Source organism: Larus michahellis, chromosome 10 (assembly GCF_964199755.1).
Source record: "Larus michahellis chromosome 10, bLarMic1.1, whole genome shotgun sequence".
Classification (NCBI taxonomy): domain Eukaryota; kingdom Metazoa; phylum Chordata; class Aves; order Charadriiformes; family Laridae; genus Larus; species Larus michahellis.
This window is the reverse complement of record NC_133905.1, coordinates 3004599-3028642: the sequence shown is the minus strand read 5'-3', so window position 1 is coordinate 3028642 and position 24044 is coordinate 3004599. Positions and strand designations below refer to the sequence as shown.

The following is a 24044-nucleotide window of genomic DNA, read 5'->3' as shown; positions in this document are numbered from 1 at the left end:
TCATATGAGGAGAGCCCAGCAGCCCCGGCTCCCATTCACCTTAGCTTGGTCCGCATTTCAACAGCTTAGACCAGCCCAAGGACCGGTGGCTGCCTCGTGCCTCACCCACTCCTTCCCTTGCATGAGGTACACTCCGCATCAAGCCAGTTTGGTGCATTAAGCTGGCAGAAAATTTATCCATGCTGCTTTTGTTCTTAGTTATCAGCAGATTTAGTGATGAAGTGACTCAGGGCAGGGTCAGTCAAGAGCTGTCACTGGTGTACGGGAGGGAGAGCGTGATGACGAGAATCTGAAGTTGGCGTGGGCTGGAGTGCCCTTTGGAGCTGCAGACAGCACATGGGCTTCTCTGGGCAACGGAGACGCTGAATCGGACTCAGGCACCTACACCACCCTTGTCTGACTTTGGTAAAGTAGGACACCCCACTGCTCTGCGATAGATACTCCTCGGAAGGGATGTGCGCCAGGCCCAACAGATAACGATGACTTTAACAGCACACTCGCCACGCTGCGCTACCATTACTCCATTGATCTCAAACTGCTTTGCCAGCATTAATGAATCAAACCTTGCAGCATCTTTCGGAGGTGAGCGTTGCCGTTTCCAGGTGACACCCAGGGAGACTGTGTTACCCTACAGAGGAGGCAAGCAATTTGCCTAATGATACGTGACAGATTTGTCTCAGAAGGAAGGACAAAGGTCTTCCGACTGCCAGTTCTGCCCTCTCTGCAGATCAGTCCCCGTCTCTTAGAGCAGGAAGCAGTCTGCTGTATACCGTTCAGAAGTGATTTTCTTTTTAATGTAGCAATAACTAGCTTCGTTCTTTTTATCTCTTTAATTAGCTCTAAAAATACCTTTTTTTCCTTGGGTTGCTTCAGTTTTTGCTTTCCTGAGTTTACCAGTTAACGAAAACCCCGATAGTCATGTGACTTGGATGAACAGAATATTCAAGTAATTGCTGAATAAGAAAATGAACTTGCTGCCAACATGCAGAGTAGCACATATGGATTTCTCTTGCACCAGCAGGATGGTTATTCTCCCATGGATTAAGGTGCTGGAGAGTTTACATAGTCTTATTCCACTTGCCTGCATTATTGATCTTAGAACTTGTTATTGCCCGATTAATCAACCTGAATGTATCTTGTCATATTTTGCTTTCATTTTTTTCCTGACAAATGCTGTTGCTACTACCTCACTCTACATCACAGCTGCAAATAAAATCCCAAAAGAACAGATTTGTGTCCTTGTGTCTCCATCCTTTATTTTTTCAAACACGAAGCGGGAAAATTTCTCCAGCCATTTTCTTCTCTCCTCAGACCTCTGACACCCAGACTCCCCACAGGCGTGCTTGGCCGGGCCCTTCTTAGAACCGTCTAGAAGGGTTAGAAGGGACCTTTAGGATCAAATCCAACCGTTAACCTAACACTGCCAAGCCCACCACTAAACCACGTCCCCCAGTGCCACAATCTACCGGTCTTTTAAATACCTCCAGGGATGGTGATTCCACCACTTCCCTGGGCAGCCCGTTCCAGTGTTTGATAACTCTTTTGGTGAAGAGATTTTTCACAATATCCACCCTAAACCTCCCCTGGTGCAACTTGAGGCCTTTTCCTCTCATCCTATCACCTGTTACTTGGGAGAAGAGACCGACCCCCACCTCAATACCCCCTCCTTTCAGGGAGCTGTAGAGAATTATAAGGTCCCCCCTCAGCCTCCTTTTCTCCAGGCTGAACACGCCCGGTTCCCTCAGCCACTCCTCATGAGACTTGTTCTCTAGACCCTTCACAGCTCTGTTGCCCTTCTCTGGAGTCGCTCCAGGATCTGAATGTCTTTTCTTGTAGCGAGGAGCCCACGTGAGCTCCCGGTTGCGGCGGGAGGCGCTGATCCCCGCAGCCCGTTCGGGCCGCGGCCGCCCAAGATGGCGGCCGGGAGGCGGCCATCACGTGACGCGCCACCACTCCCCCTCCCTCCGCTGGCTGCCGGGCGGCGTGCTGACGTCAGGGCCAGCGGGCGGGCCCCCGTGACCGGAAGTTGTCGGGGGGGAGGCGGAAGTGAAAGCGGGGAGGCGGTTGGGCCCATTAAAGCCGACCGAGGCGAGCGGGGGGGTGGCAGCGAGTCTCGGGCGGGCGCCGCGGCACACGCACCAGGTGAGGCCTTGCGGGGCGCCGGGGCCGCGTCTCCGCCGGGGAACAGGGGTGGAATCCCCTCACACCGGTGCGTGCGGGGGGGTGGCGGCTCCGCCCCGGCCCCCGAAGCCGCCGGGTGGGGTGGGGGGGCGTCGGGGCCCCCTCCGCAGGGGTGGGGGAGGCGTTGCTTTCGTGCTCCCGGGGCGGGCTCCGCTACCGGGGCCTGGCCTGCCGGGGAAGGGCGATGTTTGTCTGCCCTCCCGTGCCGAGCTCCCCGCCGCCGTGCCGGGCCCGGCCCGTCGCTGCCCCCGGAACAATGGAGCCGGGCCGCGGGGGTCTCCCCGGGAAAGGGCCCCTCGGCGCAGCGCTGCGGGAGTTGCGGGGGGGACCCGCTGGCCTTTCCCGAGATGCGCGTTTCTTGAGGCCTTTGTGGGAGCCTCCTCTGCGGAGAGGTTCAAAGAGGCCCGAAGTGGTACCTCCCGGGGAGGAGAGCGTATTGTCTGTGACATGTGGTGCTGCTGCAGCTTCCTCTCAAAGCCTGGAGAGGCTTTGGGGCAGCTGGTGGCCGAAGGTGGCCTGGGCTCTGGGGAGGCGCTGGGTTGGGGTGGTGAAATGCTGCTCTGGGTGGTCGGTGGATATCGCTTTCAAGATGAGCAGGCTGCCCTGGGAGCAATTAATCTGACAAAACAGGCGGCTGAAGAGACTGGCAGTTATTGCGAAAGTAGCCCTCTGCGTGTGTAAAGCCTGAGTCAGTTCTAAGAAGTATTAGAGTGGATGTTAGAAGTACTTCTGGCTGTGACTGTATAATAAGGTAAATTAAATTATAGATATGTTATTAGTCTCCAGGTATATATAGACTAATAAATATGGAAATACCTAATTGTTGTCCTTAAGACAACTGCACTGTCTTTCTTATAAGTAGAGGGATTATTTTAGTAGTAAAACATCTTAAAAAGGTTGTCTTAATCTGAAGTAAGATAGGTAATATCAGCATCAAAAAGGGTATGTCTTACCCGGTAACTCCAAACCCTTTGAGTCAAAGCTGGAATTCTCAGTATTATCTCCCTGAAAATACTTGCTGATAAGCAGAGCTGTTGTGATATGTATGTATGAGGGTTTTCTATGCATAAACTGAGAACACATGACAGAACAAAGTCCTCCCAACTGTAAGCAAGCTGTTCTTTGTTTGACAATTGCCAATATGGAAGCTTTAAAGCTTCCAGTTCTTGTGACTGGCTGGCCAGCTCTGGCCTGTGCCTAGCACTCTGTATTTTGGGGTGGGAACTGGGGCTAGAGGAAGTGGAGGATTCTCTTTTTAGGGGATTGGTACATAACCAGCTGTGCCATGGTGTTTGGCTGGCTGTGATTTAAAGGCTTACTTGTGGCTATACCATGTTTGCGGGCTGCGGTGGTACCAGTAGTGTATGATAGAAGCTGCAGCCTTGCGGTGCTTCCAGTAGAGCCAGGCTGCTGGAGCCAATGTACCCTGTTCTCTCAGTAGCTGTATTTGAGGTTAAAGTGGGTGGAGTCATTTGAATATTCCGTGTTAAATAATCAGGGCTTCGTTGCTGTACTTATTCAGGAAGAACAAGTATACTTGTCTCTGTTTTTTTTCCCTCCCCTCCCCCTTGTGACTTCCAACAGCTGACTGAACACATGACTTGCCCTCCATGAACTAATGAGTAGACCCACCATGCCTAGCCTGAGTCCTCAGAATCCAAAGCAGCTCTAATACTGTTACTTTCGAGTGCTGCCTTTTTTTTTTTTTTTTTTTGGGTGGCTATTATGTTAATGCTCTACTTCTGGTGTAGAAAGGCTGTAAGATGGAGTTGATCAGACCCCTCGATAAGGAAAACTTCTAAGATCCAATGGCAGTTTCTTGCTCTCCTAACCTGCAGTCAGAAGTATAACTGATAAGATGCAAGGAAATAGCTATGTTAAACTTCCCTCTTTCTTGTAGTGTCATGCAGTGGTCTGTGTTCTCAAATACTCTGCTAATAGTTCAACATGGCACACTAAGAGTTGTAGCTTAAAAGGCAGAGGTGCCAAGTTAAGAATTTAAATACCTGTGTTGCAGAGACTACACTAGAGGCATCCTTGCCCTCCTACTAAAGCCAGTGAAGCAAACTCTGTGCTGAGTAGCACAGACACGTTACAACATTGATGAATCCCTAACTGAAAGTGGAAAATGTACAAGCTCTGCTATAGGCTCTCCTAAAATCGCCAAGGGATGATACCACTTTGCTTGGTCTACTACCCAAAATGAATGCCTGTGGGCATGAGGGCTACCAGATTTGATTTCTGCAGCACCTTCTTAAAGCTTTTTTTTTTTAAGACTCTTGTGTTCGAAGGTCATGTGAATTACCTGTCGGACCAAATTTCTGGCAAAGCTTGTCCTTGAGGAAACATGACAATTACAATCAAACCATCTGTGCAAAACTATAAATAGCTTTGTCTCTAACATGGATGGGATTTTGGTCTGGCTTCTCTGTGAAAATGAGCCTAGTTTATGTGGAACTTAACACTTGTCTGTAAACAAAATTGCTTGTGCTTGATTAGGGTGCACTTTTAAATGCTACATTGTGAGATAGGTGTCTGGCAAGCCCAGGTTTGGGAATAAGGGCTATGGAACAGGGCACTTGGATGTTTGCATTCTTTAAAAGTGGTGGATGTGTGGGCACAGAGATGCTTACTGGTAGCTGTCCCTGCTGTTATAATATAGCGTCGTCTTCAGTAACTGAAATAAACTGAGCATTAGGTAAATAAGTACAGAGTCCTCACCTTGCATGCTACCGGTGTTCCCTAATGTCTTCTGGCCTTCTCAGATATGACCTGAACTGCTCTTAAGCCCTTGTTACGAGGGCCTGATGGACCTAAGATTCCTTTGCTGAGCTGTAAAGCTTGTTGCCTTGATGGAAGGGAGTCCAGATAAGACCTTACCTAAATGCTGAATGTGGCTGGGCACTAGCATGCTTGCATTCTGCTTGTCCGACAGCAATCCTGCATCCTTCAGATGCTGAAGTACTTCATCCTCGCACAGCATTGTTTTGATAATTGCAGTTTAATTGCCTGATGAGTTGGAGTTCGGTTAGCTTCCCCCTGCAGCTTCCTAAAATGATCTCTTGTAGTTGCTGCATAGCAGTCTGCTTTCAGACGTAGTTAAGTTGTGACATTAGACTGTGAGGATAAAAGGGTCATGTTGTGCAGTGACAATCCAAACATGGGCTGAGAATCTCAAAACTCCATTAGGTATGGATAATTAATTGAATGACAATAGTTAATATACCCTTTTCAGTTCTGCGGTTAGCTGCTCTGTTGAAGATCGTATTTCCCTGTAAATGCACCTTGAATAAAACTTCCAAATGAGTGCCCAAGGTCAGTGACTCCACATGTGCTGCTCAGAAATAGCCGGCAGTGAAGGGATACCCCTCTATCACATGCTTGCTCGCTGGCTTCCAGCGTGCTTGTTGCTTTTGCGCTCTCTTCGCGGGGATGCAGCGCTCGAACCTGGTGTGCTGCTGCATTTTCTGCTCGGTGGAGATCTGCCGTGGTGATGTCATTGTTGCTGTTAGCGCTGTTCCTGCAAGACTGCTCCTCCTCTCCGGTGCCAGCAATGAGCGCTCCGTCCATGGGGGAAGCTGTGTCAACACTGCTGTTGCTAACTCATGGTCAGTAACGGGGAGGGGAGCAAGCTTGTCAAGGCCACTGGACTGTGTTGATTTGCAGCTGATCTCAAATAGCCTTGACTTCTCTTGCTAGGGAACCTATTCCTGAGGCCATGGCTGTTTTCACAGGGCAGTGAAACTTCAGGAGGGGCCTTTGAGATTGGATTGAAGTGTAAATTTGTGGCACAGATGCCTATTTGTATAATTTAAAGGCATTTGATGTAGTGAGTGACTTGCTCTTGCCCCTCCATAACTACTTAAAATACCAGCTTAAGGTGACTAATTGCATCTAACTGTACTTGCATGAGGTTTCAAGCAGAAATTCCTAAATTTGAAATTGAGTAGAGTAGATCTTTATGTTGTCAATTAAGCAAACTGTTTTTTCTGATGTCTGTCTTACATCGCTGCATACTGTAACTTCGGCCACTTGGCACACAAGCTGGACTAGTGAAGTGGTGGACAAAAGTGAGGCAGGTAGCTGGAGCTGCCTTCAGAGGCTACCTGTCTGGAGTACCTGGACCTTGGTTGCTGGGGCTACCAGTTTATCTGAGTCTGTGCTGAACCCTTGATGTCTCCCCAGTTGGGAAGCAGCATCCTTTTGAAAGTAACCTGCTTGGTGCTTGTCTCTCAAGTGGGCTGAGTCACTTGTCTCTGTAGCTTTCTTCTTCTCAGCTCCCAGACATGGATAATGGTCTCTGAGGTCCAGATTGGCACAGTGTTAAAAGTGTCTCACGCCCCCCAACAAGAAGATGCAGTTTACCAGCACTGCTTTCATAATCTCACCATACAAGTCACTTCAGTGAGGGCTTTCTTTTTTTTTGGTCCTTTGTGGAGCTTCATCAGGAGAATAGCTGAGCTGGTTAAGTATTGATGCAGGATCTGTGTGAGAGGTATGAGGGTATGAAGTATGAGTCTGAAACCAAGTCTCCACAGTAGGAATGCCTTGTTAGGCACTGACTCAGCTGCCATGGCAAGCTACCTGTTACACTCCCGTCCTGGGACTGGTACTGAAATACTTGTCCTTCCTGCTCTGCAAACTGCATTAGCATAGCAAGAGGTATTGAGTGTGTGTAGGATCAGGAGTTCTGCTTGCAGATCAAGGTTTAGTTCTTGGACTGCAACCTGTCCCTAGAGGAAGCCTCCTCTCTAGAAGACTCATTACTGAGAACAGGACCTCCTGGAATATATGTACAGGAGTAAGGGTTTTGCCGTTAATGTTGGTCTTGTACTTCTCCGTGTCTACTTGTCTGGCGGTATGATCTCCCATCAGTATTTGTCCTGTCTCTTCTATCAAGTTCCTGGTGCTGAAGGAGAGATGATATTCAGTCTAGGATCTGAATCTCAGGTGTAAGCTACAGGGTCCAGCAGGCTTCCTGAGGGCCGTCGTTTAACTTGAAGGCCTGAACCTTGGTCAAAGTCTCCCTTCAGTCACTTGTTTCCTGCTGAGCCTCTAGGAACTGGTGGAAGCTAGCAGCCAGGAGTAGATAAACAAGGCTTGTTTACCCCTGTCAAGGTCTGAGATCTGTGCTTTGCTTACCGCTGCAAAGGTTATCTAACACCTCCTATTTGTATTTCTAAAACCGAAAGCATGACAGGAATGTGTGAAACCTTAGGAAGCTGTAGGCAAAACTAGAAGTTAATCTGAGTACTCGAAAAACACTGTCAGATATGGTAAAGGTCTAACAACTTTACTGTTTCTTAGTAGCCTAGCTAACTTGAAATACTTTGAATTGGTCAGCCTTATCTTCTGAACAGGAAGACTAAAAGCCATCTGCCCCTTGCACCGTGCTTGGTTTATAGAAAGTAATGGGGGAATCCTGTTCGGTGAGATGGCCTGACATGAGAACCGTGCTGGGCTATTGGTATTCATATAGGGGTTACTGAAACTGTTGGTTGGCTCTGCTGGTGGGGTGGCTGTGTGCCAAAAGGCTGACAGACATGACTGTATAAACCAGGCTGTATGGGCACTATAGCTGTGTTCCAGTTAGTAGTACAAGATTTATCTTGCTTGATTTGGCAGCTTTTCACCGAGGAGACCGTTCTGGTAGAGGCATGGCAACATGGAAGCTATACTGGTATAGCTGAAATGCTTTGCGTAGGCAAGGCCCTTAGTCAAGACACATGGCTTGTTGCCTAGTGTCTCCCAGCAGCCAGCAATGTGCTCAACTCTCCTCCCACATCCTGAGATTGTCTCCCCCAGGGCAGAATAGGGGAAGTTGAGCTTGCTCTGATAAAGGGGGAAGGGTGTTAAAGCAAGCATGCCTGTTCTTGTAACAGCTTGATCCTTGGGGAAGATCAACTGGGAACTACCTGAAATCCTGTAGGATTTGCAGTGCAACTGCTTCCTCCTGGAAGGTAAGGGCACAGCAATACTGATTCTTGAATGACAATGTAACTTGAGCCTTCAAAAGAAGGGTAGCTGAAGATCTTCAGACACTTGCTATCAGCCTGTTGGCACTCTGTATATGTCTGACCATTCCTGGAAGAAAGATATCCTGGGCCCTTCAGCTGTTGGAGGAACTGGTGGACTAAGAAATGTTGTGGCTGGAAACATGCAGCTTTCAGTGAAGCTTCTGGGGTATGGCTTTCTCACAGAGCTGTCTTCCTCTAACCCAAAGACTACCACTTCAGCAGCCCTGGCTTTCTGTCTGGGAATCCTGGTTTCATTACTGTGTTGCATTAGCTCTAAAAGGGTCTTCCTGCGCTCCTGTCCTGAGCACAGCTGAAGTCTCCAAATAGCTGCTACCTGCTGTGGAGATGATGGTGATAATCCTCAGGTTGCTGAGGAGCAAAGTGATCCATCCAGGACAACTGTCCAGCATAGCTGTTTCCATTGCTGGGGACACTTTCTACACTGCCTTGGCTCAGGGCATTTATCATCTGGGAGAGCCTACATATGCTGCTGTAATCCTAAAATAAGAAGCAGTCTAGGCAAAGTCATGTTCCTGTAGACTGCAAGAAATGACCTCCAGACCTTTCCCACTGCTCCTAAGCACACCGGTGGTCTGACTAAACATGCTGAGACACATCTGTCTCGGTACTGTAAGCAAATGCATTTCCGTGCTTGTTTTGTTCCCACTTTCAAACCATGTAATCGGATCAACGTGATATCTCCTGAAGATAAGGTGGCTGCTGTGATATCTAAACCGGTAGAGCTCTGTTTCTAAGCTTTATACCTTCCTGGATGTGGGGGTGGGGGCTAGTCCTATGTAGTTCGGACTTATCTAGGGTAGAGTCACAATTCATAATGGCAGCTTTAGAGCAAGAAGCTTCTTCAGTTCCACATCTAGTATTTAAATGTTGTGCAGGCATACAACAACTCTGATCTGGAGAAATGCCGGGAGGTGTAACAGGACTGTGAATCAGTGAGGCTTGGACTGAAGAACTTGGCTCTGAGATCCTGGGCTTTGAGCCTGACTGATCATGTGCATCAGTGCCTCTCAGGAATGCAGTGCTCTCCAAATCTGAGCACTCACAGCCCTGATGGAGCAGCAGCTGAGCTGAGACCTCAGGCAGGGCAGACCCCTTCTCGTGTGCAAGTCCTGTGATTCCACTGCAGACATGGTTCCTACCAGTGGCATTACCTCTGCCTTCCCTGTGTTATCTGGACTCTCTGGCAAACTGTCCATTGACATATCCTCTTCCAAGGAGCTCTTTGAGCCCTTGCCCACAGCAGGGATGCACCCTAGAGCCTCCAGCTGGGGATTGAAGGTATGCCTGGGAACTACCTGAAATCCTGTAGGATTGCCAATGGAAGGAGCGTCTTCCCCAGGAATGGCTCTGGAGCTTCCTTGATCACACCAAGAGCCTATTCTGCTCACAACTGTTCCAAACCTCGTGCTTTCCAATGGGTTTCCTACATGTTGCCCCATCATTCTCTCCCTTTAGCACTGAGCTATCCTAAGAGCATGTTATCCAGGAACAGGATGCAGCAGAGTATGTGTGTGGGGCTGGTGTCATATCCATCTGGTAGCTAGCTCACAGGCCAGATCAGTTGTCTGTTAGCACTATGTCACACCAGTTTGGTGCTCGCATTGAAGCAGTCAATGAGCTGAACTCAAAAGCCATGTGGCTGAGCTGTAGCTTGCTGCTGGTGGCTGGTTCCTGAGCTTCACTTGGTCCTAGAGCAGCTCCTCCAGCACTGGAGGCTGCAACTCCACCCTCAAAATGAGGTGGAAACTTAATGCAGACAGCTATCCTCTAAAAAGCCAATTCCTCTGGGATAGTGAAACATGTTTTAAGTTTCTATTTTGGTCTGAGTCATGTCAGTGTGCTAGCAAGCATCTAAAGTGTTAGGCTGTTCTTCAAGAAGGGGAAGCTTTTGGCTTGGGACTCGCAGGTTGGGGTGGGAGACACTGGACGGCATAGCTACGCCTCGACAACTTGCAATATAATGTTTTACACAAGGTATCAAAATTAATTTGTAGCTGAGGCTCCCAGCTCCCTGAACAGAGGTAATTCCTGCCTCTCAGGGCTGGCTGGGAAAGGCACCAACTGGACAGAAGCCTGCTCTTGGTGAAACTGCAGTAAGTAGCAGGCAGCCTAGCTGCTGCTCCATAGGAGGGAACGATGAGCTGTGCTTTGAGCTCTTGGCTGGGTACCAGCAGGAGGGAATATGTTGGTTAGAACAGCAACGTAAACGTGTGGGGAGGAAGGAGGTGGAAAGCAGTTTTGAGATGCTACTGATACAGCAGCAGCTTCTGTGAAACTGTCACAGGAATATCTTGCCAGCTGCTTTTGGTGTGGGCTTCACTTTAACTGACTGCTGCTCTGTGGTGTATCAGTGAGGCCTGAAAGCACCTCTAAGGCACCTTTGACTGTATGGACTGTAGGAGTCCATTGCCCTAAGAAGCAACCCATTTACAGAGAGCAGTTCTTGCAAGTTGTCAACCCAAATGGCAAGATGGTCCTCATTTGCTTTTTAGGCACAAAGTCAGCACATGTCCCCACTAAATATGAGGTTTTCCTAGATGGGATCTTTGAGCCAGCTGGCGTAGCTGAGCTACTAGTGGACCTGTCATGGGAGTGGAAGAGGGTGCTGTCCTGTTTATGCAGGCCTTGTCAATGAAAGACTCAACTTGCTGTTAAAACTTCATGTGCTTCTGTAGCAGTCCTCAGTGCAAGGATGCTAGGCACTTGTAGAGCACTCACATTTGGTAAGGAAAACATGCAGCCTCTGTAGCAGACAAAAAAAAAAAATCAAAGGTAGACTTATTTCTAGTTTATTCCTTAAGGGCACCTTGGCACCTCTTAAGCCATGTTCTTATGAAAGTAACAGCCCCTGTTGATTGTCTTCTGGCTAGTGCTCAGTTTTTTCCCAGCTGAAAGGACAGGGTTTCTGCTCTGCTTGTGAGCCGTTGTGTCACTCTCAGGAGAATGCAAGTGAGAGATGTTAAAGGTTGATATCCACTGGTCTCAGGTAGGCATTTGTGTTGAATTGCTCAGGCTGTCACTTGTAGCTTTGCATTAGCAGACACCTTGTTAGCAATGTCTGTGTGATCAGGTAGTTGGAACCAAGCTGCTGTTGTTAAATTGTATTGGTAAAACTTGTCCCGCTCCACCTTGAGCTCCTGCTGCGGCTGGAGTTTGAGGCTTCAGTACAAAGGGTGTCTCGACCACTTGGGCACTCTGCAAGTGGGAACTGTGATCCTGGTCAACTATGGGCAATCACAGGCTGTCTGCCCTTCCTTGGGATGAGGCCTTGCATTTTCAGGATATCTGAATTGGAACAAATTCACGTGTCTACTGAAAGCCTCAGCTAAATTTGGCCTGATAAATCATGGCAGGGTACAGTGTCACCATGGGGCAAGTGATATGTGCCAGTCTGGTGTGCTTGATCCTATAAGAACATAAAACATCGAGAGAGCATCTAATTTCAGTGGCTGAAGGTCTAAGCAGACATAACCCCCTGAGGTCCCAAACATGCTGGGGAACTTGCTACTTCTGGGAAGGAACTGGTTCAATCTGACTGAGATGGTCCTGAATCATTCTTCCAGCTTCAGTTTCCTTGAAGAAATGCAGAACCATTGGGGGGGGGGGTTGTAATAAAAATAGCTCCTTGGTGTAGTACAGAGACTTAATGCTTTGCAGCCTCCCCCATGTGAGAGAACAGCGAGCAGAGGTGGTGTTTCTATGCTGGAAGCGCACTTAGCTGTGTTTCAGGATACTCTTCCTCCATTTCAGGACAGAAGGTTCTTCCGGTGTTCAAGTGTGGCGGTGTTCTGCTCAGTCCAGTCACTGTGGTGGGCCCACTGCACCAGGTGGTATTCCCTATTGGAGTACTGCTCTATCCAAATCGTCACTCTCATGGTTGTGTGTTGCTGCTAAAAGTCCTGTGATATAGCGGAGAAGTGAATGCTCCACTTACCAGGCGCAGCACCCAGAACAGGCTTGCAGTGCTTCAGGTTCAAATATGCCTTTATGTGGAGCACCTACTTACCCTTGTGCTGCCTGCTGGGACATGGGAGCAAAAGTAGGTGCTTGTAAGTGCCATAGTGAGTTTAGCTCTGCTTGATGCTTGTTTACCTACTGTTTTGTGCCTTGGTGTTAAATATCCCTGGAAAAGACACAAGGTGAGAGGTGTGGTCCAGTGGTCTTGCCTCAGTGTTCATCTGGCTTATAGTGGAAGGTGGCAAGTGTCCCCAGTTCTTCCAGCCTCTGCATAGACATGCTCTGGTTCTTGGTTAGGATTGTGACTTGAACTGTTTAATGGCAAAGCTGAAACAGTAAGGACTTCTCCAGCAGCTTGTTGGCCGTTCAAAACTGGTAATGGGTATGCTGCTGCCTGGGGAGCTGTCGTATTCCATGGAGGTGAAATTTCCCACCCATCTCCCCAAAGCTTGCTGCTTTCGTACTAGAACTGTCCACGAGCAATTTAACAGGATGCTCCTATCATAAAGCCTACTTCTGTTAAAGGACAGCTAATCTAAGAGACCTGGTGGGCCATCAATGCGAACTCCTACTGTTCTTTGCTTGTACCAACCAATGCCTGCATTGTGACTTGACACGTGTGAACATCTCTAAGGAATCCTTAACCACTCATTTCTACTTAGAGTTAAAGCAGCTGTCTTAATCTAGCAAGTGAAAGGACAGTTGGAATGTACCCTGAAGCAACAAGGGAAGCCTAATTAGATTTGGCATAGGCTTTATTTGCTCTTACATTTAAGGAGCTGTAGCACTATGGAACTTCATGGGATGGGTTTTAACTCTTCCTTTCAGATCAGCAGTAACACTTGCAGGTCAGATATTAGTGATTCTCCCTTGCTGCTCCTGCAGACCAGCCTTACAAAGGTGATAATACTGTTGTGGGAAAGAGCATGCTATACCAGGCTTAATCTCATGAGGGTCAATGTGCTGTTGATGGCTTGTTTGCTTAGAGGGATGGGCATTAAAAATTGAGTGGAAGGACTCTTGTCCTGTATTGGAGGCAGCTGTGTCATTCCTTTGGCACCAGTTAAGCCAGGAGGAGGAATGATGCTGAGTGGTCTCCTGACTGACAGCAAGTTTCTGATGGCTCCCGAGCAGGGCTAGCTGGGTGTGCTTGTAGGCTGTGTTCTGAGCAGTCAGGCAGGTGACCTCGCTCCAAGAGACTTCACACAGTGTAAAACAGAACTGATGTCTTGGATCAAATCTTAACAAACAGGTTTTTCTTCATGATATCTCTGAAAAAAGGAAGTGTTTGTTCAGAAATACTCCTGGGACTGGATGTGAGCCCTGTGTGAGCTCGCACACTGCCATCTTAAGGGCTTATGTGACTCTTACAGGATGCTGCTCTAGAGTTATTATACCAAATATCATAAAAGCAAGACAAGCTGTGTATATAATGCAAAATAGTCTTAGACTTGGATACCACTGACTCAGCACTATCACAGTTTTGATCTCAATTCAAGCTGAGCTTGCTCTTTGCAAGAGCACAGGGGAAACCCTGCACAGTCTACATCTCAGTTTAGCTCAGTAATCCAATGCATCTTGCAGGTGTGACTGGAGGAACTCCTCAGGTAAGCGAACTGCTCCTTCGGGTATTCAAACCTGCTTCTGTGAGCTAAAGCTATGTTCTTCTTGGGCTCCCTTAGTTGATTTTGTACTAGCAAGGTTCACCAGAAATGAGATCTATGTAGCTTAGAGCATGTATGCATGCTCCATTTTTGGGACACAAGGCAGTAATGAATGTACTCAATGCCACGTGATGTGAGAAACAGCCTGTGTTAACAAGGGAGTAATCAGAAATTGCCTCTGACTTCAGGCAAGCAAATCTTTTGAGTACTGAACCTGGCCCAGGGTTGGTTGCACCTTGTTCTACTGACACAGCAAGCGGCATTCTGTAACCAGGATCAACCGAGGTGTTTCTGAGCTTACTTGAACTGCAATGTGTGGAGGCATCCTCTGTCATGAAGATGTTGTATTTGCCTTTGGCTTAGCATGAGCCGAAGGTACCAAAATCCTTTCCATGGTGTTAAGGAGACTGTAGGAAGGTTTCACTTACAGGACCTTCAGAGAGCACTAGTGTCTTTCACTTCCAGTACCTCAACTTGTTAAAAACACTGTCTGGAAGCAAACATTGGAGGAGGTATGGTATCCTGTCCATGGAGTAGTTTGACCCTTTGGGTTGCTTCATAAGAAATCCCGGTTAAGATAATGGGGATCTCTTCAATGCATCTAGATTGAAGATGTTGCTAGGACCAGTCAGACCTCTGTTCAGCAGAAATAGCTGCTTTAAAGCAGGAGCTGCTGTTGGAGACCTGCTCAGCCACACAGAACATGGCCAGGATAAGGGAAATAGCAAGGGTGGTGCTGTGGGGAGCAATTTGATGCTACTTAAACTTAGAGGGGTTTCCTTCTGTAGGAAGGCTCCAGAAGATCAAACACTGCTACTTCCTCCAAAACTAGAGACGTGGCTTCCTCTACAAAAGCAAAGTCTCTTCTTGTACTGGGTATCTCTGAATATCTCTGAAGCGTTGGTCTATTCATACCTTTATTGAGAAGAGTAGTAAGAGGGCTTGGCCTATCAACTGACTGCACTTCAAAGCAGCATTGATCAAGCCTAGTAGAATGGGGTGGGAAACTCCAGGCAGTGTCCACTGCTGGCCCTGGCAGGACTCATGGGTCTCATGGCCCAAACCAAATACCAGGCTGAGGCAGCTCCTTCTGTGTGATGGCTCATATCCGTTGCATCACCTGGGATGTCTCACCTCTGAGTGCCTCACCTGACCAGTGTTCCTGAGGCAGTAATAGCCCTTCTCACTGATGGGGCAGCCCATCAGCTATGACAAGAAGGCATTGTCAGGTCTGACTTGGACTTCCTTCCCATGTCTGCAGGTGCCTGCTCAGCTGAGCTGGTTCCAAGGTAATGAGACTTGACAGAGCAGTTTCCCTTCCCTTCATAGTGGGACTTCGGGCCATGTTGAGCTTGGGTGCTAAGCATCCAGTGTGACTTAGTGTTGTAACTTAGAGCTCTGTAAATCCCTCCCTGAGCAGGAGAACTAATGCCAGCTTGTCCAAAGCTGCTTTGAATACCAGGAAGCAGTGAGCTGCAGCAGCTGGTGGCAAGCAATACTGAAAACACTGAGGAAAACAGAAGCAGTACATGCTGGGTTCTGGTACAGTCAGTTCAGGGTGAGTTGTTTTTCTCTGTCCTGAGGAAAACGGGCGACTCTCACACTGGACCTGAACCTATACAGATGTTTTCCAAGACAGTTCAGTGTACACAGCTGTCTTAAGCTGTTTCAAAGCTCTGCTCACTTGCTTCTTGCTCCATCTGGGCTGATTGTGCTGCAGAAGTCTCTGGCTTGGCTGCAGAAGTGTCACTTGTGCTACGTGCTTTGAAAACACAGGAGGTGCAGTCTGCTTGAAGGAGCTTACATGGTTGGGTCTCCCCATGGCTACAGAGGAGATGAGCTGTAGACTGTGGATCTTGGCAAGAGCGGAAGCAAGACTAAATGTTGGGGTTGTTGACGACTTTCAGCTGGCTGTATCTTGGCTAGTGTAGCTGGACTGCCAGTGGGATCATTGAGCAATGCAGTCCAGCATAGACAGCCTTGGAAAGGAGAAGTGTTTACACTAGAATGAACCATCCTGTGCTGGCTTTCTGGCATCTCTTAACACCCATCTAAGGATAGCGTGAGCTCTGTGGGTGGCCTATTGCTGCTGTTGACTCAACAGCCTCTGGCTGTTATCTTAACAGTGTTTCCCATCTAGATGTATCACCAGGTACATGAGGGTGGGTGCAGTCCAACAAGGTGTAGCTGTAAGCGCACCACTACCTACGGTGGCTGCAGGAGGGCTTTTTCAGCTGCTGCAGCACTTGCTGGTGGCAAAGTCTAAAAGACTGCATGTCTTTTAACAGTCAAAGCTTGAGGTGATTAAGACCACCTGCAACTAGACTATGCATCTAGTAAGAGGCTCCTACAGCTTGGAGTGTGTTAGCTGTAGTAGTGGGATGAAGCAGGTTGCAGTTATCTAGTAGCTTAGGCTGTTGCATATCCCAGGAAACGCATAGGACCGAGCTGTTCAGAAGATGCATATATCCATGTTGTTGAGAAATTAAGGCCTCTTTAGCTGTGAAGGTCAGGAATAGCTCCCGAAGAGTAGGAGTTGTGTGGTGCAATGAATGTGGTGTAGCAGGATGGGAATTTTAGGGTAACCAAGCCCCCATATAAGGGCTCAATACATAAAACCTGTTGTCAAGGGTCTTCGAACTCATGTAGCACAGCTATAACTATCTTCTGGCTCCCCTTTCTGTACAGAACCTGCAGGGTTCCTCAAGGAGAGCCGAGCAGTCCTTGTGTTGTGGACCAGGTCAGTACCAAACCAGGATCTGTAATCTTGATCAGGCCTGCACACCATGTTTGTCCCACGCCCTCCCCAGAGGTGGGGAGAAGGGCCTTATGGTAGGAAGGGCATGCTCAACCACTAATAGCAAGACTTCACACTTGCTCTCACTGTGCTAAAGCACATCCAGGAGTGTATTCAGGCCTGCTGCAGATGATGCACGTCTAGCTTCTTCTCTAATCCGAAGGAGACCTGGGAGCAAGTAAGAGTGTGGATCTCTGGAGCTCAACTCTCGCTCTCGCTAATTGGATGGACTATTAGAGGTCCATTTAGAGCCACCTGCCTATAATGTGGACTGGAGTCATGACAGCATGCAACTGAACAAACAACCCGTGGTCTAACAGAGCAATAGACTGAATGTTATGAGGTTTGTCACTCTAGCCTTACTAGTCCTTCCACCGAAGGCGAGATGGCAGTCATTAGCTTCATGTGCTCCCAGCAAAGCTGTGGAGTCTGGTAGCAGTTTGCCTTCAGCTGGCCTCTGTGGCTACACTGTGACTGCTTCAACCACAGTGTATCCTTGGGACTCAACACCTTCACAAAGCCCAGCTGCTGGAGAAAGCTGTTGCTTCTTCAAGCTCAACCTGAAAGGCCAAGCCAAACTTTTTTTTTCCTTCTTTTTGTGCTAGGAAACTACTGAACAGCATAAAAAAAAAAGCTTGTGTGGTATTGGATGCATCTCTGCTTACATCTCTTAGTAGCATTTGTAAGAATTAGCCTGTGTTGGGAGCCTTCAGTGGGGCTAAGGGAGATGGCCTATGCTAGTATACCCACGAAATGGCCTGGGAATAGGGTCCAAAGGTACTGTAAAGGGCAAGCGCTTGGCTCATCTACCTGTTGGTATTAAGTTGCCACTACTGGTCTGACACGGCCCTGCCTAGAAAATGGGCAAACACCTGGTTAGGGCTAAAGTGTAGCCTTGAATTGAAGGAGTCTGGTTTCAGGAGTGCTGGGCCCTGCCTGTTGCTGCCTCCATGCTGGGAGTCAGGTTTCTCAGACTCCAAACTTGCTGCTTCCTGCCTTGAGGAATGACATGCTAATGATGTCTGATGGGATTGTTTCTCTTCCTTTCCAGTGTAAAAGATGACTTCTAGGAAGAAAGTGTTACTGAAAGTCATCATCCTTGGAGACTCTGGGTAAGTGGAGGAGCCTTTACGCTGCTGATCCGTGCCTGCCTGGAGCACTGCTCTTGACTAGTGGAAGCCTGGATGTGCTGTAAGAAACCAGTAGTGCTGGGAGGAGAGAATTTACAGCCCCAGATAGCTGTGTTACCTTTATAGCTTTAAGAACTTTTCACCACCCTCTGTCCTGAATGTGTTCCTGCAGCTTAATATCTTGAAGTCCTGCCACAGCAGGGGAAGTGTGGTGGGCAGACCACTCCACTAGCAGACCTGGATAACCTGTCTGCAAGGGGGATGTGTTGCGTTGAAATGAGTGTTTCACTTAAATAAAAAGAAAATAATGAAAAAAACCAAAACATGCTAGTAGGCAATTTTAAGTGACTTCTTAAAACTCTGCCTCTGACAGAGACCTAGTTTATACTGAGCCATCTGCTTGGCTTTTGTCTGATCTGGCTGGAGGCTGCCCCTTGGAGGGAAAGGCTTTGCTCTGTGCTGTTGAGCAAGGAGTCTGCTCTGCTGTTACAGGTTGCTTGCCATGCAGGCTGTAACCTGACTCCCACGACATAAGGGTTATTTATACCACTGTGCCCTGCAAGCTGTTGATCAGGGAGTGTTTCTCAGCCACAGAGGGGGCATGTGAGCCTCTAAGCTGGTTCTCTGGGGAGGATCTCCACCTCTGGGTGCATAGCAGATGTGTATGTGAGCTGTTGCCAGCTGACATTGTCTGTTCCTCCGCCTCCTCCTTCTGCAGAGGCTGAAGATGACTGTTTCTGTTGGGTTTCTCTGGAGCACTTCATCTTCTTCCAAAATTGCCCTCATAATCATAATGTGAGGCATACGCCTTACCAAGAATCAGATTACTTACAAGGCTTCTCAAGATTGTAATCCTTCGTATCCTTAGGTAGCCAGTGTTCTTACTCAGCATGTTGCCTCAACATCTATTGCTGTAAAAGCCCCTTCTTGCAGAGGTCGTCCATTTTCCCTGGTTGAAAGGCCAGGAGGCTATGGTGGAAGGCAAAGGGCACTGGGATGTTCCGGTCAGGGTGGTTAATTCAAACACTGTTGTAGAAACAGCCTACCTAGTCTTTTTTATCTCTCTGTACAGGGTGGGAAAGACATCGCTCATGAACCAGTATGTGAACAAGAAATTCAGTAACCAGTACAAGGCTACGATAGGCGCAGACTTCCTGACAAAAGAGGTCATGGTGGATGACAGGCTAGTGACAATGCAGGTAAGGAGTGTCTGTTCCCTGCTGCAAGGGCTGCCTGGCTGCCTAGACCACACTTGTGTGGGAGTATCTGCTCGAGTGTAGTCCAGAGCAGTGTGGGGGTCGGTGTACTGGGTGTGAATTTTGTTTGCACTGAACTGCTCTTGGCCGTAGGTGCTGCTGGGCTTCTTTACAAATCTGTGCATGGGCTGAACAAGGGAAGGCAAAGATCAGTTTGGCCTCAGCTACGAGCAGCTTTGCCAGGCCCAGTTTAAAAACCAGCATTTGTTACTGCCAGTAAACTAGATCATGTTAGAAAGATGCACTTGTCTGGTGTTGAAGAACTGGAAAGGGCTGTGAAAAGGACTCCTTAGGTCAGCTACGCGTGCTGCCTTGAGTCCTGTGGGTATAGCATTAACCTGCCAGTCTGCTTATGTCTCTAGTATCTGAAGCTTTCATCTCTCCGTGGTGAGACTGACTGCAAGGCAGCAAAAGCCCTGTTGCAGCCATTAGAGGAGTGTTTGAACTGGCCTGGTACCAAAATGCACCCAAGCACTGCAGGAAGGTCACCTGCTGACCCTAATACCTAAGTCCTGCTTGCCCAGAACGAGGATATGTCCCTTGCTGAGGCTGAACACAAAAAGGGTTAACTTCTGGGTGTTTCTGGCTCTTGATACTTAGTGCCTACAGAAATCCCAAGCCTTCAGGTGCTCCTCTCTGGCTAGCTGGGGGCTGTAGATGCCTGGTGGGGAGTTTTGAAATGAATGCCCTAAGTGTGGACTGACTGTGTCGTAGTAGAGCTAGCTCATCTGCCCTGTCTTTTGCTCCAGATATGGGATACAGCAGGACAAGAACGATTTCAGTCTCTGGGAGTTGCCTTCTACAGGGGAGCGGACTGCTGTGTGCTGGTGTTTGATGTCACGGCCCCCAACACATTCAAAACCCTAGACAGCTGGAGGGACGAATTCCTCATCCAGGCCAGTCCAAGGGATCCTGAGAACTTTCCTTTTGTTGTGCTGGGAAACAAGATTGACCTAGAAAACAGACAAGTGAGTACTGTGGCTTGCTAGCCTCCTCTTGGGAAGTTGCTGGAGCGGGAGACCTTGTCGGAACACGGGAGGGTTATCTGAGAAACAGGAGTGGGAGGTGCCTGAGTGCGGCTCAGCTGTTGTGTGCCACTGGGGAAGAAGAGGCTCTCCTGCCTGGAGAGGTCAAACCCCTGTGCACAGCATGCTCCTGCCCACTGGTGGAAGGATTGCAGCAGCTTCCTGAATAGATGCAAGGAGAGAAGCTGGCTCTCCTTTTCCAGAATTGCTGAGAGACCCCTATGGGATCAAGTCTGTGCTCTGCAGCTGCCTGAGCAGTCTGTGCCCTGTGGTCTCATCTTCCTTAGGCGTGGTGCTGCTTGCCCCGGGGCTGAGTGTATCTGGTGGTGGGCAGCAGTCGCCAGTGCTCGGTATCAAGGCTGTAGTTTTGATGAGGTCAGAACTGCTGTCTTAGCTCAGGCTGGATATGAAAGATCTCTGTCCTCACCCTGGAAATAAAAAAACAAACAAAAAAAAAACCCTTCCTGCAGAGCTGAAGGTGGTGACGCTGCTCTCTGTCCATCCAGGTCACCACAAAACGGGCGCAAGCCTGGTGCTACAGTAAAAACAACATCCCCTACTTTGAAACCAGTGCCAAGGAGGCCATTAATGTGGAACAAGCTTTCCAGACGATTGCACGAAATGCACTTAAACAGGTAGGGAGGGGGCCGGTGGGTGCCCTCTGCTGGTGCTGGTCCTGCCTGCCGAGCTTGGCTCCTTGAGGGCCGCCCTGGGCTCTCCAACGGCTTTCCCCAGCCGAGAATGGCTCCTTGCATGCTGGGAGCTGCCTGTGGAGCCGTGGCACTAACTCCTCCCTTCTCTCCCACTAGGAAACCGAAGTGGAGCTTTACAACGAATTCCCCGAACCCATCAAACTAGACAAGAACGACCGAGTGAAGGCTTCTGCGGAGAGCTGCAGCTGCTGAGGGGAGAGGGAGGGGTTGAGCACAGTCCTTCACAAACGAATATCACACTTAGGCCTTCAAACACACAGCCCCTCTTCTGTGTTTAAAATGAAATTTAAAAAAAAAATAATAATTTCCATCTCCAGCTGCCAAAATCCACCCAATCTCCCATGAGCATCTGTGAGTCCCGCACTTCAGAGCTCACGTCCCTGCACCATCCACATCACACGTCATGGTAACAGACCTTTCTCTTAGTTTAAAATGGAAACTCTTATGTATGTTTGGAACTGAATCTAATTCCAGGTGTCCAATGGAGAGAAACTGTTTACAGGTAAATCTGTGTAACAAGTTACATACATTTTTAACTGTCTCGTGTTTTCCCCTGTGAAGGCTGCAACTGGAAAGGCTGATTACCCATAGTTTCATTGCAAGCTCAGCACTCAGTCCAACTAGGTTGAGTTTTGTATGTATCTCTGTTAATGCTTGTTACTTTTAACTAATCAGATCTTTTTACAGTATCCATGTATTATGTAATGCTTCTTTAGGAAAAAATCTTATAGTACATGTTAATATATGCAACCAATTAAAAAAATGTATAAATTAGTGTAAAATTCCTGAATTTACATGTTCAAGTACTGAAACACAGATTGTGTAGAAAGTGAGGAGGACACTTGTGAACTGCAGCGTGTTGCTACAACACAAAGTCCAGATAGAGGCAGTATTCTGTACAGTAGAGATGAACTATGTAAAGCCTTCTTGTTTTGACGCCAAAAAGGCTTCATCTTCTGGAAAATCTGTCTGGCTTCCTTGTATCTAAATTCTCAGATTTGCATAACAGCATTGATATGCACACTGGATTATTGGATTTAAAATTAAATACTGCTATGAAATGACCTCATTTGTTCACCTCCCCTACTGCTTAACTCCTAACATCCTGGAGCGAGTGTGAGAAGGAGCCAGAGCTGAGGTGTCCCGGTGGCTCTCTGTGCTGTGGAAGGAGCTCCTCTCCCACCTGGGTTGTGGTAGCTGTTTCTTGATGAATGACCTGGACTATGAATCTTCCCTTTCTTCTTACTGACTGCTAATCTGGATTTTTGGTATGGAAAATCTTGGCAATCTAGTCCCTTTCCTCTCTTCCTTTCTTCCTGGTATTTGTTCTTGCGTTTGTAGCTTGCTTAAATGGAGCCCCTCTACCTGTTTTCCAGAGGTCTACATTCTAGTACGTAGGCTGAGCTCTTATGTAAAGAGACAAACATGATGCCAATAAACTTAACAAGAACAAACCTTCTTGTTTACTCCTGTTTCTGACTCTCTTTTTTTTCCCCTTCACTAACACGCTCTCTTTTCCTCTGTCTAGTCACCACTTTAGCAAGCCAGTGCCTGCTAATTGGAGGATGTTTGTGCTTCCTCCTTATTATGAGGTCTGTGCCTTCCAGATTGGTTTTCAAGAGTGGGTTGAGCAGGCTCTGTTTGCTCGGCTGACCCCAGGCTGTAGTAGGGCTGCTAAACCCTCTGCTTCTCTTGAAGCTGCCAGCAGTGGCACTAGGTCGGATGGCTCTTCTGTGAGCACGGAGTCCTTCATCCCTGTCCTGGGCATGTGAAAACCTTTGTGGAAGGATGGAGAGGAGGGAAGTGCTGTTACAGCTCTTGCTCCCCTCCTCTGGGGAAGGTTGGTGAGGAGAGCCGGCTGCACCCTTCCCAGCTCAGCGGTTAGGTGCTTCAGCCGCAGGAGAAGCAAGGCTGGCCTGGGGTACCTTAGAGTGAATTAAGGACCTTTCCTTGGTCCAGCCTAGTCAAGGTTATGCCTTTAATTTCTAGAAGCTCTGGGCATGGCCCTGCGCTTGCCAGGCTGAGCTCACTACCGCTCTGCCCATGGGAAGATGGAAAACAAAGTATAGAGAAATGAGGCCAGTTATTTCAAGAGCCTTCTAACAGTCTTTGTGCTCTATATCCTATTTTATGTCTTTGTCCTATCACGCTTTCCTCTCACTTGACTGGGCTTATGCTGTCCACATCACTTTCAAATAACTACTCTGCAATAGCAACGTGTCCTGGTGGGACCACTTTCCTGTCTGCGTCTTTTTGGAAGACTTGGGCCTTCTCCTCTCTATTTAAAGCATCACCCTGCGCTGGTTTGCTGTGGGTGCGGTTCTAGGGTGGAGAAAGCCAAGCTGGGGGAGGGGGGGAGCAGTAACTACAAAGTGATGGCTTTGGGGAAAGGGGAGGGTCTTAACTCTACACCTGCATCCTGCTGCTTTGGCCTTGGGTGGTGGAGCTGTGGATGAGCCCTGGAGAGGCTGTGTTTAATGTCCTCGAATATACTGTTAGAGACACGAGGCCAAGGGGCTAGGACAGCCGTGGAGCTCCTTGCCATGGCATGTTATAGATGCTGAAAGAGAGGATTCCATTTACCACCTACAAACCGATGTTCTTGCAGATGGGAACACGATATAAATGCACACAAACGTACAAAAACCAGCGCAGGAGGCGAGTGCTGTGGGAATTAGCGCCCTGCCGTTACACTTGGGCTGATGGCGTCACAGATGGGGACTGGTGTTCCTGCAAAAATTGCTTATCGTCCCTGTGCTCTGGAGGAGCCGGCTGAAAGGGCAGGGTACCACTCCTAGCAGCAGTGAGGCCTCATGGCTCTTCCTTCTGTGCTGACCTTTTTGCCTGTTGAGTTGCGGCGATGGTGTTGCTGGGCAAATTGCGGAGAAAACCTGGCCCTGGAAGAGGCTGAGGTGTTCGGACGAGCTCAGGGGCTGGTTTTGCTCTTTGCCCAGGTCCTGGCCGGGCAGGAGGGAGAGAGCTGAAGAAGGAGGCTGGCTGGTGCGAGGCGAGGCGATCCACAGGCGATACCAGCAGCCAGCGCCCTGAATTTGCGAAGCGGTGTGACGCTGGCCCCTTTTCAGCGGGTAAAACCCTGCGAGGTTGCGGCAGGGCAGCCAGGTGTGGGGCTTGGCTGTGGCTGCCGAGGGCTTGGAGCCGCTTGCCAAGGCAGCTGTGTTTGGCGAGGCGCTGGCGCAAACGGCAAAGCTGGAGAATCGCGCAACCGCATCTCCGCTGCCGGGGCTGTGCAGGGGGAGAAATTACAGACCGGCCGCCGGCGCAC

General features: G+C 48.6%; 1 protein-coding gene across 1 annotated transcript; it reads left to right on the top strand.

Moving 5' to 3' along the window:
* Positions 1–1969: 1969 nt before the first annotated feature.
* On the top strand, positions 1970–22227 carry RAB7A (RAB7A, member RAS oncogene family). The gene is made up of 6 exons (XM_074602655.1): positions 1970–2142; positions 17689–17749; positions 18840–18966; positions 19773–19991; positions 20555–20683; positions 20858–22227. Exons 2-6 carry the CDS (start codon positions 17697–17699, stop codon positions 20951–20953), a joined length of 624 nt encoding a protein of 207 aa, XP_074458756.1. The 5' UTR covers positions 1970–2142; positions 17689–17696; the 3' UTR covers positions 20954–22227.
* The last annotated feature ends 1817 nt before the right edge of the window (positions 22228–24044 follow it).